This window comes from Chiloscyllium punctatum, chromosome 20 (genome assembly GCF_047496795.1).
Source record: "Chiloscyllium punctatum isolate Juve2018m chromosome 20, sChiPun1.3, whole genome shotgun sequence".
Classification (NCBI taxonomy): domain Eukaryota; kingdom Metazoa; phylum Chordata; class Chondrichthyes; order Orectolobiformes; family Hemiscylliidae; genus Chiloscyllium; species Chiloscyllium punctatum.
This window is the reverse complement of record NC_092758.1, coordinates 13,137,606-13,154,081: the sequence shown is the minus strand read 5'-3', so window position 1 is coordinate 13,154,081 and position 16,476 is coordinate 13,137,606. Positions and strand designations below refer to the sequence as shown.

The 16,476-nt window shown below is 40.8% G+C and overlaps 1 protein-coding gene across 5 annotated transcripts in view; it reads left to right on the top strand.

Moving 5' to 3' along the window:
• Positions 1–16,476, top strand: part of mgat4b (alpha-1,3-mannosyl-glycoprotein 4-beta-N-acetylglucosaminyltransferase B) — a 237,743-nt gene that overhangs the window by 110,169 nt on the left and 111,098 nt on the right. The window contains exon 2 of one of the 5 annotated variants that reach the window (XM_072590343.1): positions 10,812–10,908. The exons of the other annotated variants lie outside the window; for them this stretch is intronic. Within the exon in view, the coding sequence (XP_072446444.1) occupies positions 10,836–10,908 (73 nt within the window). The 5' untranslated portion in view covers positions 10,812–10,835. The remainder of the gene's footprint in view (positions 1–10,811; positions 10,909–16,476) is intronic. 5 annotated transcript variants of the gene reach the window in all.

The window sequence follows — 16,476 nt, the reverse complement described above, 5'->3', positions numbered from 1 at the left end:
TGAAATTATCGCTCAATGATGAATCCAGAAACCCATGTAGTGTCTTGGAGATCCAGGTTCAAATCCTGTTGTGGCAGATACTGGAATTTGAACTCAATAAAGATCTGGAATTAAGAATCTAGTGCTGGGGGATCTAAGATGGCGGCGATCTGAGAAGATCACATTGCAGAGCTTCGCATCGCAGCAGGAGCAGGACGGTCCTTTAACCCACCCAACCCAGGTCATTAGGATTTCTTGTGGCGCTGGAAAGATTGTGGAGCCCCAAGCAACATTTAAAAATTGACTTACCTGTATTTTCAGCTGTCCAGAAATGCCTAAAAAGGGAGGAGGAGCATCTGCAACCAGGCCTGCAGCTCAGCCTGCAGCAGCCTCAGAGCTGATTATTCTCCAGGACCTGGTGAACCAGCTTTCGAAATCTCGCGAGATGTTGGAGAAACAGATTGAAGAGAATCTGGCTCCAGTCTCTCTCATGCTGCAGAAGCATGAGCAGCAGCTGGGAGACCTGGAGAAGAGGACAGATGAGGTGGAGCACAGGGTCACAGTGGTGGAAGCTGATGCCAGTTCATTCAAGGAAGAGATCCAAGCCCTGAAGATGCAGGTTCGTAATTTGCGTGACCAAGAAGATGATCTTGAAAAAAGTGACAGGAGAAAAAACATTTGGATCATCGGTCTGTCTGAGGGTAAGGAAGGTGAGCGGCCTGCGGAATTTGTTGAAGATTGGCTTCAGAATTTCCTTGACTTAGAGACTGGCATGAGAGGATTGAAGATGGAGAGGGCTCACCAGGTCGCAGCACGGAAGTCAGGTCTGGGTCAACGCCCTCGTCCTTTCCTGGTGCGCTTCCATCCTTACTGGGATAAGGAGTGTGTCATGGAGGCTTCCAGACTCCAGGGGAAGGATCCAAAGGCCCTAATTTACGAGGGGTCTAAGATCATGTTTTTCAGGACTTTTCAGCGGCGGTGATCCAGAAGTGAAAATTGTATGATGGTGTCAAGAGAAGATTGAAGGAGCTTGGGATTCAGTACTCCCTGAGATATCCGGCAGTGCTTCGGATCACCTTAGATGGATCCATGCATCTCTTTAACACATCAGAGAAGGCAAGAGACTTTGTGGACAAACTAACCTAATTTAAACAATTGTACTATGTATAAGTATTGTTGCTTGGGTATGCGTTTACCATTCTGTAAAAGAAATGGAGGAATTCCAGTTGGAGCTTTGTTTTTCCCCTTTTCTTTCCTCTATTGATAATTTTGGTTCAGACTATAACTGGCGGTGGTTAGGATGTACATTTTAACTTTCTAAGTTAGGACATACCAAAGGATGGGTGCGATATTTATTCCCTTTTTTTAAATAAAAGAATTTTTTTTTATTCCTATTGATATTCTATGGGGTGTTTATTCTTTTTAGCTTGTGCTTGCGATGTGGCTCTAGCTGGGAGAAGTAAAGGTGGTTGAGATGATTAGATGTCTATTTATGGGCAGTTCGGGATGGGTAGTTGCCCCCTCCGGGCAGGGGGTGAGTTCCTCTAATCAGTGCTATTGGCGCTTTATATGTTGGTTTGTTTTCTGGTTTTTGTTTTTTATTTTTAATAATTTTGTATGGTTGTTAAATGTAGTGGTTTTAGTTTATGTAGTTTTTTATATTTGGTGGACACTAAGGCTCAGCAATTTATGGTTCAGGTTCCTCCTCTCTGGAATTCAAATGTAATTGCAGAAGATTATGGCTAATGATTTGATTAAGTGGTATACCTGGAATATCCAGGGAAGTCACTCACCAATTAAGAGGAAGAAGATACTCTTGAGTCTTAGAAAGGAAAAGGTGGATATTGCTTTGTTACAGGAGACACCTTTGGATGAAAAAGAGCATCTGAAATTACAGTAGAATGGCTTTGACAGAGTTTATTTTTCATCATTTTAATACCAGAAGTAGGGGAGTGGCTATATTGGTAAGGAAAAATCTCTCATTTAAATTGTTGGAATGTGTTAAAGACATATCTGGGAGGTTTGTAATTCTTAAAGCCTTGATAAATGGGGAAGAATATGGCATTTTAAATGTTTATTGTCCCCCAGCTCATCCTCTTAAATTCTTGGTCGATGCTTTTTCTAAACTGATAAGTCTCGAGTCTCGGCACATCATTATAGGGGGAGATTTTAACTGCCTCATGGACCCACAGTAGACAGGTTGCCTAAAGGTCCCTGGATACCCTCTGCACAAACTAAACAATTATTAGGTTTGTGTGGGGAATTAGGATTGGTGGACCTCTGGAGGTGTCTCCACCATACAGGTAGGGATTTCACGTTTTTCTCCAATCCGCACAGATGTCACACGAGGATTGATTTTTTTTTTTCTGACCCCTGCGGTAACCCTGGATCTGGTGGCATCCTGTACGATTGGTAATATTGCCATCTCTGATCATGCTCCAGTGTACCTCATGGTTAAAATTAAGGATGTTACAGTGGATTCAAGGTACTGGTGAATGGACCCCTTTATTCTCATGGACAGCAAGTTTGTGGAGTATTTCTCTAGGGAATTTCGGGCATTCCTAGATGTCAACATAGGCTCGGTTGATAACTCATCTGTTCTCTGGGAAACTGCCAAAGCTTATGCCAGAGGGTTAAGTAGGAAGCGGCAGAAGGGTGAGCAGCAACGTCTCCTTGAAGCATGGTTGAAGGCAGCCGAGTAGGCCTATTTTGACAGACCCTCATTGGTCAAACTACAGAGGATTACGGCACTGCGGTCTACACTAAATTCCGTGCTCACGCAGATGGCAAGGAAGGAGCTGGCGTTTGCAAAGCAAAGGTTATACGAGCATGGTGACAAGCCAGGCAAATACTTAGCATACCTTGCCAAAAAGAGAAGTGTCCCACAAACCATTACAGCGATTAGGGAAGGGTCTGGGAACCTAACGTGATTCTAAAATGATTAATGTGGCGTTCCAGAGATTCTCCTCTAAGTTATATCAGTCTGAGAATTGTGAGGAGGGGCAGGCCAAAATGGAATCCTTTTTTAGATCTCTGAAGCTCCCGGGTGTGACTCCCGGACAACAGTCCTTTCTCAATGCCCATTATCAGAGCAAGAAGTGCAGGAAGCTGTGAGGCAGCTTCAGAGTGGGAAGGCGCCCAGTCCTGATGGACTTCCCAGTGAATTCTATAAGGAATTTATAAGTATACTGTCAGGCCCGATGCTGAATATGTTCAATGATTCATACGGTCATGTTGCTCTCCCACCATCTCTGAGAGAGGCCAATATTTCACTTCTCCTTAAAAAAGGGAAGGATCCGAAAGACTGTGCTTCATACAGGCCCATCTCGCTCTTAAATGTGGACTTTAAGATCCTCTCTCAGGTTCTTGCGTTAAGGCTGGAGACTGTGTTACCCTCTATTATTAAAGAGGATCAGACGGGCTTCACAAAGGGTCGCAGATCCTCCAATGACGTTAGGAGAATGATTAACGTAATTCAAGCATGCCAACAGCAGTCAATACAGGGATTAGTCATTTCCTTAGATGCAGAGAAGGCATTTGACAGAGTTGAATTGCCGTACCTTTCCTATACTCTAGACCGATTTGGTCTGGGCGAAGTTTTCATAAGATGGGTAAAGGTTCTCTACAGTGTACCTCTCACTGCGGTCATTACCAACTGGGTACGATCAAGCAATTTTAATATTTCTAGGGGCAGCCGGCAGGGCTGTCCCCTTTCACCATTACTTTTTTGCGTTGGTGATTGAACCGTTGGCGGAGGCCATTCATGGGGATCTCAATATATCAGCTGCAGAAGTGGGGTCAAAATTACATAAGATCTCACTGTATGCAGATGATGATCTAATTTGCTTGACAAATCCAGCAGTCTCAGTGCCTTGCCTGATACAATGCATTCACGCATTTGGTGCTTTTTGAGGGTATAAGTTAATTTTGCTAAATCAGAGGCTATGCCTATGGGTGGTCTTACGAAAGAGTTGGCTCTTGAGAGTGACTATAGATTCCCATTTAGGTGGACGCAGGGGTTTTGTGTATTTGGGCATATTCATTACTCCAGTTCTGGATTGGCTGTTCAAAGCCAATTTTACTCAATTATTTGAAAAATTTAAACAAGATCTCCAAAGATAGTAGGCACTTCCAGTCTCATGGTTGGGTCGGATAGCGCTTATTAAGATGAGTATTCTCCCTTGTTTGCTATACCCTATACGGATGCTCCCCCTGATTTTCAATAAACAAACACTCAGGAGACTGAACGGCTGGTTCAGCTCCTTTATCTGGCACCGTAAACGGCCCCTCATTAAATTAGCCAAACTGCAGTTGCCTCACAGATTGGGGGGAGTAGACCTTCTGGACATTAAAAATTACCAATTAAGCTCGCTTTTGACCTGCATAAGTGATTGGGTTTGTGGGGACCCTCTTTCAATATGGCTAGACATCGAAGTCTCCCAGGCAAGGTGCGCCCTTACCAGTTTGCTGTTTTTGGACAATGTGAGGACAGTTTGGGAATATTGCCATAACCCAATAGTCATCAATACTGTTAAAGCATGGAGGGCAATTTGGCAGAGGGAAGGTAATATTGGCAAAACATCTTTTGTTTACACCTTTAGTGGGTATGCCGAGTTTTCAACCAGGTATGATAGATTCAGGATTTAAACATTGGGCAGCTAGGGATATATCTTGCATGGGTGATTTATTTGAGGGAGGTGTAATGATGTCCTTCGATCAGTTAGTACGGAAGTACGAGTTACCTAATAGAGACCTCTTTCGTTTTATTTTTCAAGTTAGGGATTTTAATTTTTTAAAAAATCACACTTTTCACTGACCCCTACAAATCTGACATAGAAAGAGGGGTGCTAAGGGCTAAGAGTACACTATCTGTCGGTACTCTATATCACCAATTGGGGGGTGCCACTTCAGATGAGTCTGATTGACTCTGCAAGATGTGGGAAAGAGAGCTGGGTGTTGAAGTTTCTTCAGAGGCATGGGAGGATATTTGGGAGAATGCAAGGAAGATATCAATTTGCAATAGGACCCATGCTTTACAGTTGAAGATTCTCCACAGAGTCCACTTAGCCCCAGACCATTTGTCAAAATTTAAACCAGGGGTATCTTCATGTCCCAAGTGCAAGGTCTGCACGCGTACTCTACCCATTGTCTTTGTCTTTGGTCTTGTGACAGGCTTCAAACATATTGGAGCGCTGTGGTGGATGCAATGGAGAGGATTTTAGGTGTAGGGGTTGAGAAGGATCCTATTTCGCTCCTTTTGGGCCTACCCATTGTATTTCCTGCAGACTCTCATAAGGAAAAACTTTTCAATATTCTTACATTCTGTGCAAGGAAGAAAACTTGCTAGGTTGGATATCAGAACCCCCCCCCCCCCAGCCTGTCGGGTTGGCGAAAGATTGTTGTGGAGCATATTCCCCTGGATTTTCTCGCAAATATGGTACACCACAAAACTGTGGATTTTTACAAGACATGGCAACCCTTTTTAAAATACCTGGACACAGATTTATCGGCCACACTAACAAGGGCTTTTATATAGCCGTAACGATTGTGTTTCACGAGTCCAATATCCAGAGAGGAGGAACTGTGAATATATGAGTGTTTTGTTTGGCTGGGCTGAGTTATTACTATTCAATTATTTGTTGTTAGGTATTTATTTAGTTAGTTAAATAGCTAGTTTAGGTTTTTTAAATTCTATACTTCTCTATAAATGTTTATACATTGGTATAGGAGGGTGGGTTGGGGAATTTTTTTATTTTTGGGTTTAGTTTTGTACTATTTTTGTACTGTTTTGAATTGCATCGTTTTGTATTTGTTGTAATATTTAGACATTATTTTTAAAAAAATCTAGTGCTGACCATGTAACTGCAGTCGATTGTCAGGAAAACCAATCTGGTTCCCTCATGTCTGCTAGGGAAGAAAACTGTTATTTTTAACTAGTCTGGCCTACATGTGACTCCAGAATGACAGCAATGTGGTTGACTCTTAACTACATTCTGGGCAGTTAGAGTTTGATAATAAATGCTAGCCTAGCCAGCGACATCCACATCCTAAGACTGAATTTTTATAAATCTAGAATTGTATGTGAGCAAGTCATTGAAGGTGACAAAACACTAAATGTAGGCTTGACCACAACTGGGTATTGTGCTCAGTTCTGGGCATTAAACTGCCAGAAGGAAGTGAATTTATTCAAAAATGGCTCAAGGGATAAAGAACTGCAGTTATGATGGTAGATTGGAAAAGATGGGACTTTTCCCTTGCTTAAGAGACAGCTTACAGGAGATTTTATAGAGAGATTCAATATCATGAGCAGTCAGGGGAGAGTAGATAGAGGAATAAAGAACCAGAGGAAACCAATTTAAGGTGATTTGGCAACAGTAGCATTGGCGTCATAAGGAAAAACATTTTTATGCAGTGTGGTGGGGGTAGATAGTGTCAAGTTCTTCAAAAGGAAAATGAATGATTATGTGAAGAGAAAAATAGAGCTGTGGAAAAGGTTAGTTTGGGTGGTGGGGGGAGGGAGGCCGTGAGGTGGTGGTAGGGAGTGAGGCTAAACAAATTGCTCTTTGAAAAACCCAACACGAATGGCAGCCTCCTGTGCTGTTTCACTCAATGATTTTGTGAAATTTGTCATGTAATTTTACATTGCTTTATTGCAATTTGGTTATTCACACAAATTGTTGAGTTATAATAGTTTTGATGGAACTTTTGCAAAACTTCGCAAACCTTTAGAAAGAATGCAAAAGTCAGTAACATATTCCATGCCCTTAACTTGGGGGATGGAGGGGAACCAGAGACTAATGAAGCCATTGGGAGAAGATATCTTATTTTTTTGTACCATCAATATAAAAATAGTGTTTAATGATGAATGAATAAATTAGTCTGATAGGTTGTATAGGTTGAACAATATTAGCCTTGACTGCAGTTTTTGTTTCTTTAATTAGTTTCAGGCCTGGTTTATGTATGAATACCTTAGAGCAAATGTACCAGAAAGGATGTTGGAGACATATTCCTAACATAATGAGCAATCTTGGTGTTGGAAATTTCAATTGACGACACCACCCAACATCGATAATGATCAAGAGAACTAGAATTAACCATTTAGCTCTCAACTCTGAATCATCTGCCATTCAATGAGTTTGTGCACCACCTGTGACATAACCCCTTATATGTACCTTTGCCCTATATTCTTTAATAGTTTTGGATAACAAAGTTAAGCCCTAACTACTCCATGATTAACTACCTTGGGTTAACCCCTTAATCTCTTTGGAGCAACCTTGTTTCTAGGTTTCCGTAACATAGAAAGTGCCTTTTTGGGGAAACAGTTTAAAGGTTTGCACTGCCTTTTATGTTGAAAACAAATATTTCTATCTTAAATGACTTGAATGTAATTGTAAGTCTATGCCCTTTTGGTATTTTAGTAGCATATTAGTAGCTTTAGTTCAAATACATTACCTTCTCTATTGGGAAAGGTATTGAGAGGTATGGTGCAAAAGTGGCTTAATAGCATTGAGATAGAGATCAGTTGTGGTTGAACTAAATGGTGGATCCTCCTGAAGGACTGAATGTGCAGGAAGCATAGGATGCCAATGAGACATAAAGGAATTTGATGTAAATTACATAAACACAAAGGCACAAGTATTAATGAGTTATTTCCAAGTTGTTTCCTTTTGAAGGAGAATGTTCAGTTTTGTAGTGGTTATGGTGTAGAGTAACTACAAGGGATTGAGTTGAAATATTTGCATCATTAATTCAATTCCAGTTATAGTCTGGAAAATACATCCGGTTAATGAATAAAGGTTTTGCAAAAACCTAAAGAATTTAAAATGAGTCTCACTACCAATTTTCTCTTAAAACTTCGGTCACAGGATAGGAGTGTCATTGGCAAGGTGACAATGCTTGCCCATCTCAATTGCCCTGAGCTGACTGGCTTATGGTGTGCTTTCAAAAGATAGCTACGATTCTAGTGGTGTACTGCAAAGGTCGGTGTTGGGTCCACTGCTGTTCTTCATTTTTATAAACTACCTGGATGAGGGCGTAGAAGGGTTAGTAAATTTGCAGACGACACTAAGGTTGGTGGAGTTGTGGATAGTGATGAAGGATGTTGTAGGTCACCAGAGAGACATAGATAAGCTGCAGAACTGGGCTGAGAGGTGGCAAATGGAGTTTAATGTGGACAAGTGAGGTGATTCACTTTGGTCGGAGTAACTGGAATGCAAAGTACTGGGCTAATGGTAAGATTCTTGGTAGTGTAGATGAGCAGAGAGATCTGTGTCCAGGTACACAGATCCTTGAAAGTTGCCACCCAGGTTGATAGGGTTGTTAAGAAGGCATACAGTGTTTTAGCTTTTATTAATAGAGGGATCGAGTTCTGGAACCATGAGGTTATGCTACAGCTGTACAAAACTCTGGTGCAGCCGCACTTGGAGTATTGTGTACAGTTCTGGTCACCGCATTATAGGAAGGATGTGGAAGCTTTGGAAAGGGTGCAGAAGAGATTTACTAGGATGTTGCCTGGTATAGAGGAAAGGTTTTACAAGCAAAGGTTGAGGCTGTTTTCGTTGGAGAGAAGAAGGTTGAGAGGTGACTTTAGAGACATATAAGATAATCAGAGGGTTAGATAGGGTGGACAGGGAGAGCCTTTTTCCAAGTATGGTGACAGCACTCACGAGGGGGCATAGCTTTAAATTGAGGGGTGATAGCTATAGGGCACATGTCAGAGGTAGTTTCTTTACTCAGAGTAGTAAGGATTTGGAATGCTTTGCCTGCAACGGTAGTAGATTCACCAACTTTAAGTGCATTTAAGTAGTCATTGGACAAGCATATGGAGGTGCATGGAATAGTGTAGGTTAGATGGGTTTCAGATTGGTATGACAGGTCGGCGCAACATTGAGGGCCGAAGGGCCTGTACTACGCTGTAATGTTCTGTGTTCTATGATTCAAGCTGTTGCAGTGGATCTGATTTAATTGCACTTAAGCATCAGACTGAACAAGGACAGTGGATTTCCTTCCCAAGACTTTAGCAATGGTTTTCATAGTGTTGTATTAACTGAACTTGAATCTCAACTACAGTGATGAAATTTGAACACTCCACTTCAGATGATTAATCCATTGTCTCGTAATGTAATGTCCATTCTATTGTTCTTCGCATTATTGATCCTGAATAGAGTAAATTGGCATGCTTAATGCAACTCCTGGAACCTCTGTGTATTAACATTTTCTTTGCTACATCATGGTATTTGTACTTTATTTGATCTGAGCTCTTTACTCTGACTTAGATGCACCAATCCATATTCTAAGCTTTGACTGAGTTACTGCAAATGTTGCTACGTCTCATGATTCAGCAAGTTAAATCCAAATCTTACTGTGTTGGATCTCTCCCAAATGCCCATGTTTCACAAATTGTTGCATTTTGGCTTTGCAATTGTACATCAGCACACTTTCTAATTCTTTTATTGTGCTCTTGAGAATAATTTGGGAAATCTAATTCATTACCCTACATTATTAGAAATAAAAGTACAAATGGTCATTATTTGGGTACTTGTGACAATAGTCACTGGAGACTGAAGCAGGTTTTCATCAGAAAATTAACCAGGGAAGATGTCTGAAAAGAAAAGCTTCATTGAAATTGCGAACATAACTTAGCTAAGAATTTATAAACTTCCTCAAATTCATTTGTTTAGCCACTTGTTATTTGTTCAGGAGCTGTGGACATATTAGTTAACCCAGCATTTACTGCCAATCCCTAATTGTAATGAACAAGATGGTGGTGAGCTATCTTCTTGAATCAATGATGTCCTTGGTGCTTAGGCATACCAATTGCACTGTTAAGAAAGGCTGCGCCAGGTTTTTGACCTAGTGACAGTAAGGGAATTAAAATTTCATTTCAGGTCAGGGTAGTGTGTGGCTTAGAGGAGAGCCTGCAGATGGCTGTATTAACATTAATTTGCTGCCTTTGGCCATCTAGGTGGTAGAGGTTGTGGATTTGGAAGTTGCTTCTCAGGCCCCTTATGTTACTCCAGTCTTATGGATGGCACACATTGCTGCCACTGTGCATTGTTACTGAAGGCAGAGAATATTGATGGTTCTGGATGGGGTGCCAGTCAAGCTTTTTGTACAGAGAACATAGCTGGGTAATATTCCACACTGACCAGTCAATGCCAATGTAGTAGCCATAGATCACTTTAGCCAGAGTCTTGGAACACAAATCTTTAGTATTGTTGATGATACCTATTGTCTTTGTAGCTTCTAGTGCCTTCAGAGAAGGCAGAAATGTATCATTGCCCTCGACTGTGCTGAGCTCCCCTGTCGTTGAAGAAGCTCCATCTCCTGGTAGTTATTTAATTATCCACCGCCATTGATGATCGGATGCAGCACCACTGCAGAGCATAGGCCTGATCCATTTGCTTGTGGGTTTGTTTAGCCCACCTATTGCATCCTGCTTCCTCTGTATGGCTTGCATTGTGTGTTATAACTTCACCAGGTTAACACGTCAATTTTAGGTCAGCCTGGTGATAACTCCACTTACTTTTTTTAGGTCATGTTTCCTTACCTGTTGCCAAGTAAAAGTGAATTCTATTCTACTCTTCTCTCACCCCCTTCTATTTCTCCTCCTCTGTGTCTTTAACCTCCCCCATCCCCACCGCCCCTTTTTCCATCCTGGCCCTTCCCTTTGTTAACATTCTTCCATGGATGTAGGTATCACTGGCAACATTTGCTGTTCACTCCCAGTTGCCATTGACCCGAATAATTTGGTAGTCCATTTCAGACTACACTTAGGAGTCAAACATATTTCTGTAGTCACTGACTATGTCCTCATTAACTTTTCCTTCCAGCAGTGACTAGTCCATGTTATCAGCATGCATGGACCCTCCAAGTGGCAGGGCATCTGCCAACTTAGAGAGAACATTGGTCACTTTCCAACCAGACCAGGTAAGAATAGCCGTTTTCCTTCACTAAAGGATGTTTATGATCTAGTTGGGTTTTAATAATAAATAATTTTCATTCCGGATAGTAGCTTTCAATTTCAGATTTTGAAATACTTTTTTTTTATTTCATAGGATTTTTCCATCGGATTTAAACCCATTTCTCCAGATCATGAGCCAGGCCCTCTGGATTACTAATCCAATGACATTTACTGCTATGCAAATGTCACCACTTCTTCCTCTTCTCTTCCTCCTGCTCCATCTTTCTCTCGCCATTCCCTCTCCATACCTGCTGTCTTTCAATCCTCCCCACCTTGCAATCCTTGTGTGAAGATGGTCCCACAATATAGGTTGAATGGGAGTTTCATGTTTTTGACCCAACAGCTTTCTATTTCTAATTTTTGTGTGATTTCAAAGGTGTGGCATTCCCATATGTTAACATCAGCAAATATTAATTTCAGAAATAAATCTGTCTAATCTTAATTTGATCGAAGCTTGTTAGATTCATGTCACTTTCTGGTTAAGAGCTGAACAGTTTGTGCTCCAGATCATCAAATAATAACTTAACTCCAAAGGTGCTACATAATGTTAAAATTTTGATAACCAAGGTTACATTCTATATTTGTTTGATGAGTTTCAATAGTTCTTGCTTTAAATTGATCTATTAAATTTGTTATTAGGCCAATCTTATGGAGTATGATGGAATACTCCCCACTTGCCTAAATGAGTGGACAGGCTTGAAGGGCTGAATTGTCAACTTCAGCTCCTAACTCCTGTGTTCCTATGAGTGTAGCCCAAACAATACTTGAACTCAGCAGCTTCTTTATTGGTACCACAGCCACCAACATCAAGATTTATTCACTTCTTCCACCACTGACACTCAATAGCAACTCTCATCTATAAAATGCAATTCACCAAATTTCCTTCAACAGCAACTCTCATATCTACAACTTCAGTCACCCGGGAAAGACAAGGACAGTGGATTTGTGGAAGCACCACGACCGGAAAGTTCCCTGGGGCCCCTCGCCATCCTGACTTGGAAATATATCACCATTCTTTCACAGATGCTGCATTTCAAAAGATAGCTTGTCACACTTTCTAAAGGACAACTAGGAATCATTAGTAAATGCGGGTGCAGTCAGGGATGCTCATATACTTTTAATAACATTTAAAAGATTATTGTACGGTGCCTTAACTGTCAACAGACAAAATCTGATCTCTCAAGGAGAAATGGGGATAAATACCCAAAAAATTAGTCAAGGAGGCAGATTCATGCTTGTAAAAGGAATAAGGAGAGGACATAGATTTAAAGTGATGTGCAAACAAAACCAGGATAATGAGGGGAAAAAATTCTCAGCGAGTAGTCAGTTGATGGAATGAACTATCTGGAAATGTGGTGGAGGCAAGTTAATTCAGACATTCAAAAGGGCATTGAATAACTATTTAGATAGATATAGTGTGGAATGGTATGTGGAAAAAGCAGAAGATTGGCAGTAGATAGTGATGATTATTTGAAAATCAGGTACAGTTGCAGTATTCCAAATGGTCTCCTTTTGCACTGTAACAATTCTGAGATTCTGGTATATGGAGCATCTTCATGGTGAGGGAGAGGCCTGGAGGATTAGCAAGGCAATTTCAGGGTCCAGACAGCTGAAGGCAAGGCTATTAGTGGTGGAGTGATTAAAATCTATGTTGCACAGTGGACCAGGATTGGAGAAACGCAAATATCTCTGGTTGTAAGGCTGGAAGTAGATGAAGATCAAATATTTGAAAACAGGAATGAGAATTTTAAAGTGAAACATGACAGGACTAGAAGTCAGTATGGGCCAGCATGCATGAGGTGATAGGCAAATGATACTTAGAGTTGTAGCATTTTCAAGTATAAATAACTCAGCAATTTTTGTCTAATATGTTACTATGATGGCATTTTGGCATGTCTGGTATTTGTCTTGGAGGGAAAACATTTTAACTGTTTCAAATCCCTGGCTGAAAATGGCGGATTTGATCTGCTACAGTATATTTCTTTTTAATTCTATGGTATGAAGAATGAGGGGTAAGAAAAGGTATTCTCTTAGGTTAGTGACATCACTGGCAAGGCCAGCATTAGTGGTTGTCTCTAGTTATCCTTGTGAATGAAGAAGCTATGGTGAGCCACTGCTTTGACTGTGTGGTGAAAGACCTCCCTTAGGGTGAGAATTCAGGATTGTGGACACAGCGGTAATGAAAACAGCCAATGTTTTTCAAAATTAGAATGATATGTGGCACTTGAAAGGAGACTTGGAAGTTTCACAACATTGTGATTGAGTGATCAACTGTTTACTTGTGCAGGTGTACAATTTTAAAACCTATACCTTGAGTGGGTTCTGTGACAAGAGACACTGGAAAACTGCCAATTGTTTCTCTGGGAGCACCTGACGTCATTCAGTAGTGGATATGAGCATTGTTGCATTGAGATGAGTAAAAGCAGATCGGAGGTATTCTCACATGTTTTCAGTAGTGGGTTTCGAAGATGCAGCAGAATTAATCAGTACCATTTAACCTGATGCATTTTTGTTCAAGGTTTCAGCGTTGTTATTGATTTTAAAAAAAAATCTATTTCAATGCAAAATGGCTTTTAAAATCGCCATTCAAAGAAATGCTAGGTCAAGTTAATTTAATACATTGCAGTTTTGATAATTGAACAGTTTGTGAGCGACACAGAAACGAAGAAGAGTCTGTTCCCTAAAGCAAGTGTCCCTTATTTGTTAGAATAGATTTTTGATTCACAACTCACTTTGAATCTAAGAGGCAATTATTTAAGTTCACTGGAGACCTCATTATTTTGTTTTGATTTGGAGATGCTGGTGTTAGACTGGGGTGTACAAAGTTAAAAATCTCAACACCAGGTTATAGTCCAGCAGGTTTAATTGGAAGCACTAGCTTTTGGAGCACCGCTGTGTGTCACAACCACCTGATGAAGAAGAGGTGCTTCGAAAGCTAGTGCTTCCAATTAAACCTGTTGGACTATAACCTGGTGTTGTGTGATTTTTAACTTTATTTTGTCTTGAAGGTGTTCTTCAGCCCACCTTTTTCAGAGAGAGTGTTGAGCCAGACAGCACTAAATAAAATTTGTATCACACAAAAAGGCGATATTTGATACTACGCATGATCATCCTTCTAATCTATTAAGGTCTTCTTTATTTCTGTGTTTACCTTAGATACCCCTTTTTGTTTACTTACTACTTAAAACGTACCTCTTTGACCAAGCTTTTAGTCACTTGCCCTAATATGTGCTTGCATGGCTTAGTGTCAGATTTTGTTTGATAACACTCCTTTGGAATACCTTGGGTGATATTGTCCGATTGAAGGCACAATATAAATTCAGGTTGTTGCTGTTGAAAGAATAAATACATGTACCGAATAGCTAACCAAACTTGGGAACTTGAGTAATAATAACCTATTAAGTGTCTGAAACCAGTCAATGCACTGTGAAAATCATGCTGTCGAGAGTGTGTTGCCTCATGATGAAGGGCTCCGGCCCGAAACGTCGATTCTCCTGCTCCTCGGATGCTGCCTGACCTGCTGTGCTTTTCCAGCGTCACCCTCTCTACTCTGATCTCCAGCATCTGCAAACCTCACTTTCTCCTAGTTGAAAATCATGCTGGTCAGCCTTCACCCCTAACGCTATAAAAGTTTACAAAAGCAAGCCAGACTGCAGATGACTGAAATTTTTCATAATTGTTGAACGTGGAGAGGCTTCATCTCGACAATGTTAAATTATTGCGTGTAAGTAAACATCCTGGTTAGGAAGGAGTCAAGTAATTGAAGATGTTTGTACTGATTCACAACTTGGAGGAAGAAGTCTACACTGCGTGTTTCCCAACCTTGAAGGTTAGAAAAGCCAACCCACCTGAGAGGTTTTGAGAACTTAATAGTAAAGCTTTGAGCCACTGTCAGGAAACTGAATTTTTGCTGTCCACCTTGTAAATATTCCAGGTCGGCATTGAAATTTCTGCCCAACATATACAGGAATTGGTGAAATAGATGGATTATCTGGCTAAATCTTAAATGCATCTGTTATTTGTCTGGAATCGTCTTTCCCAGAGATTTGGTTAGAATGTAGAACTTAGTACTATAAGGAGTATTTAAAGCTTATTGCAGGGTTTACTGAAGAGATGAAAATACAAGAACTTGAGAGTAGGAGTAGGCCCTTCGACCTTGTAATATTATGACTGATTTTTCCACTTCAGTGCCAATCTCCTAGCTACCTTTTGTATCCCTTAATTCCCCTAGTATTCAAAAATCCATTGACTTCTGTCATGTGTTAACTGAACAACAGGATCCATAGCTTGCTAGGGTAGAGAATGCCAAAAACTTTCAATCCTCTGAATGAAGAGGTTTTCATTCTTCATGACCAACCCTTTATTCTGAGACTGTGACCTCCTGGTTCTGTATTATAACTATCAGACTGGGACTAACTTTTCTATTTTTAAAAAAAAGACAAGGCAGGTGTTTCTTCAAGTGGTTCATCATTATGGTGGACATAGAGAACATTGTTCCACTTGTGATGGAGATGAGACAAGGGGCCAGTAACATAACAAGTCACAAATAAGTTGAATTGGAAATTTCGTATAAATGTCTTTGTCCAGAATGTGGTTAAAAATATCGAACTTGTTTTTAAGGGAGATGTACGTGAAACGTTCTTTACGCAGAGGGTGGTGGGTGCCTGGAATGAGTGGAGTAATTCAAGTGAAGGCCATCACATTTAAAAGGAGTCTAGAATTATTTGAGTTGAGTTTGAGTTCCTAATCCAGTCTGACACTGTGGAAAACAGTTGGTACCTGAAAGGATTAACTGACACCACAAGATAAGCTTGTCCAAGTGATGTAGATGGTTCCTGGCTGGAGCTAAGCAATTTGCTTGTTTCCAAAGTTGTGTGAGACTATTTCCATAATAGCAACATGAGCCTATTCTTGTGTTGAACCTGAGAGACCATCATTATATGGTAAATGGAAAAGCTCTGGGGAAAGTTGATGTACAGAGAGAAGGTCGCAACACAGGTCAATATGGTGGTCAAGAAGGCACACTGCATGCTTTCCTTCAACTGATGGGGTAATTGAGTACAAATGTTGGCAGGTCATGTTATAGTTGTATAGGACTTTGGTTTGGCCACATTTGGAATACTATGTACAGTTTTGGTTGCTTTGGATAGGGTGTAGAGATGGTTTAACAGGATGTTGCCTGGTATGGAGGGCGCTAGCTACGAATAGAGGTTGAGTAGATTAGGGTTATTTTCATTAGAAAGAGGGGTTTGGGGGCGGGGAGGGGGGGAGGTGTTGGGTGGGGTTGTGCCTGAATGAGATCTACAAAATCATGAGAGGTAAAGACAGGGTGGATAGCAAGAAGCTTTTTCCCAGAGTGAGGACTCCATTACTAGGGGTCATGAGTTCAGGGTGAGAGGAGAAAAGTTTTTAAGGGAGATGTACATGAAACGTTCTTTACGCAGAGGGTGGTGGGTGCCTGGAATGAGTTGCCAGTGGAGGTGATAGAAGCGGGCACAATGACGTCATTTGAAGATGTATCTAGATAGATACAT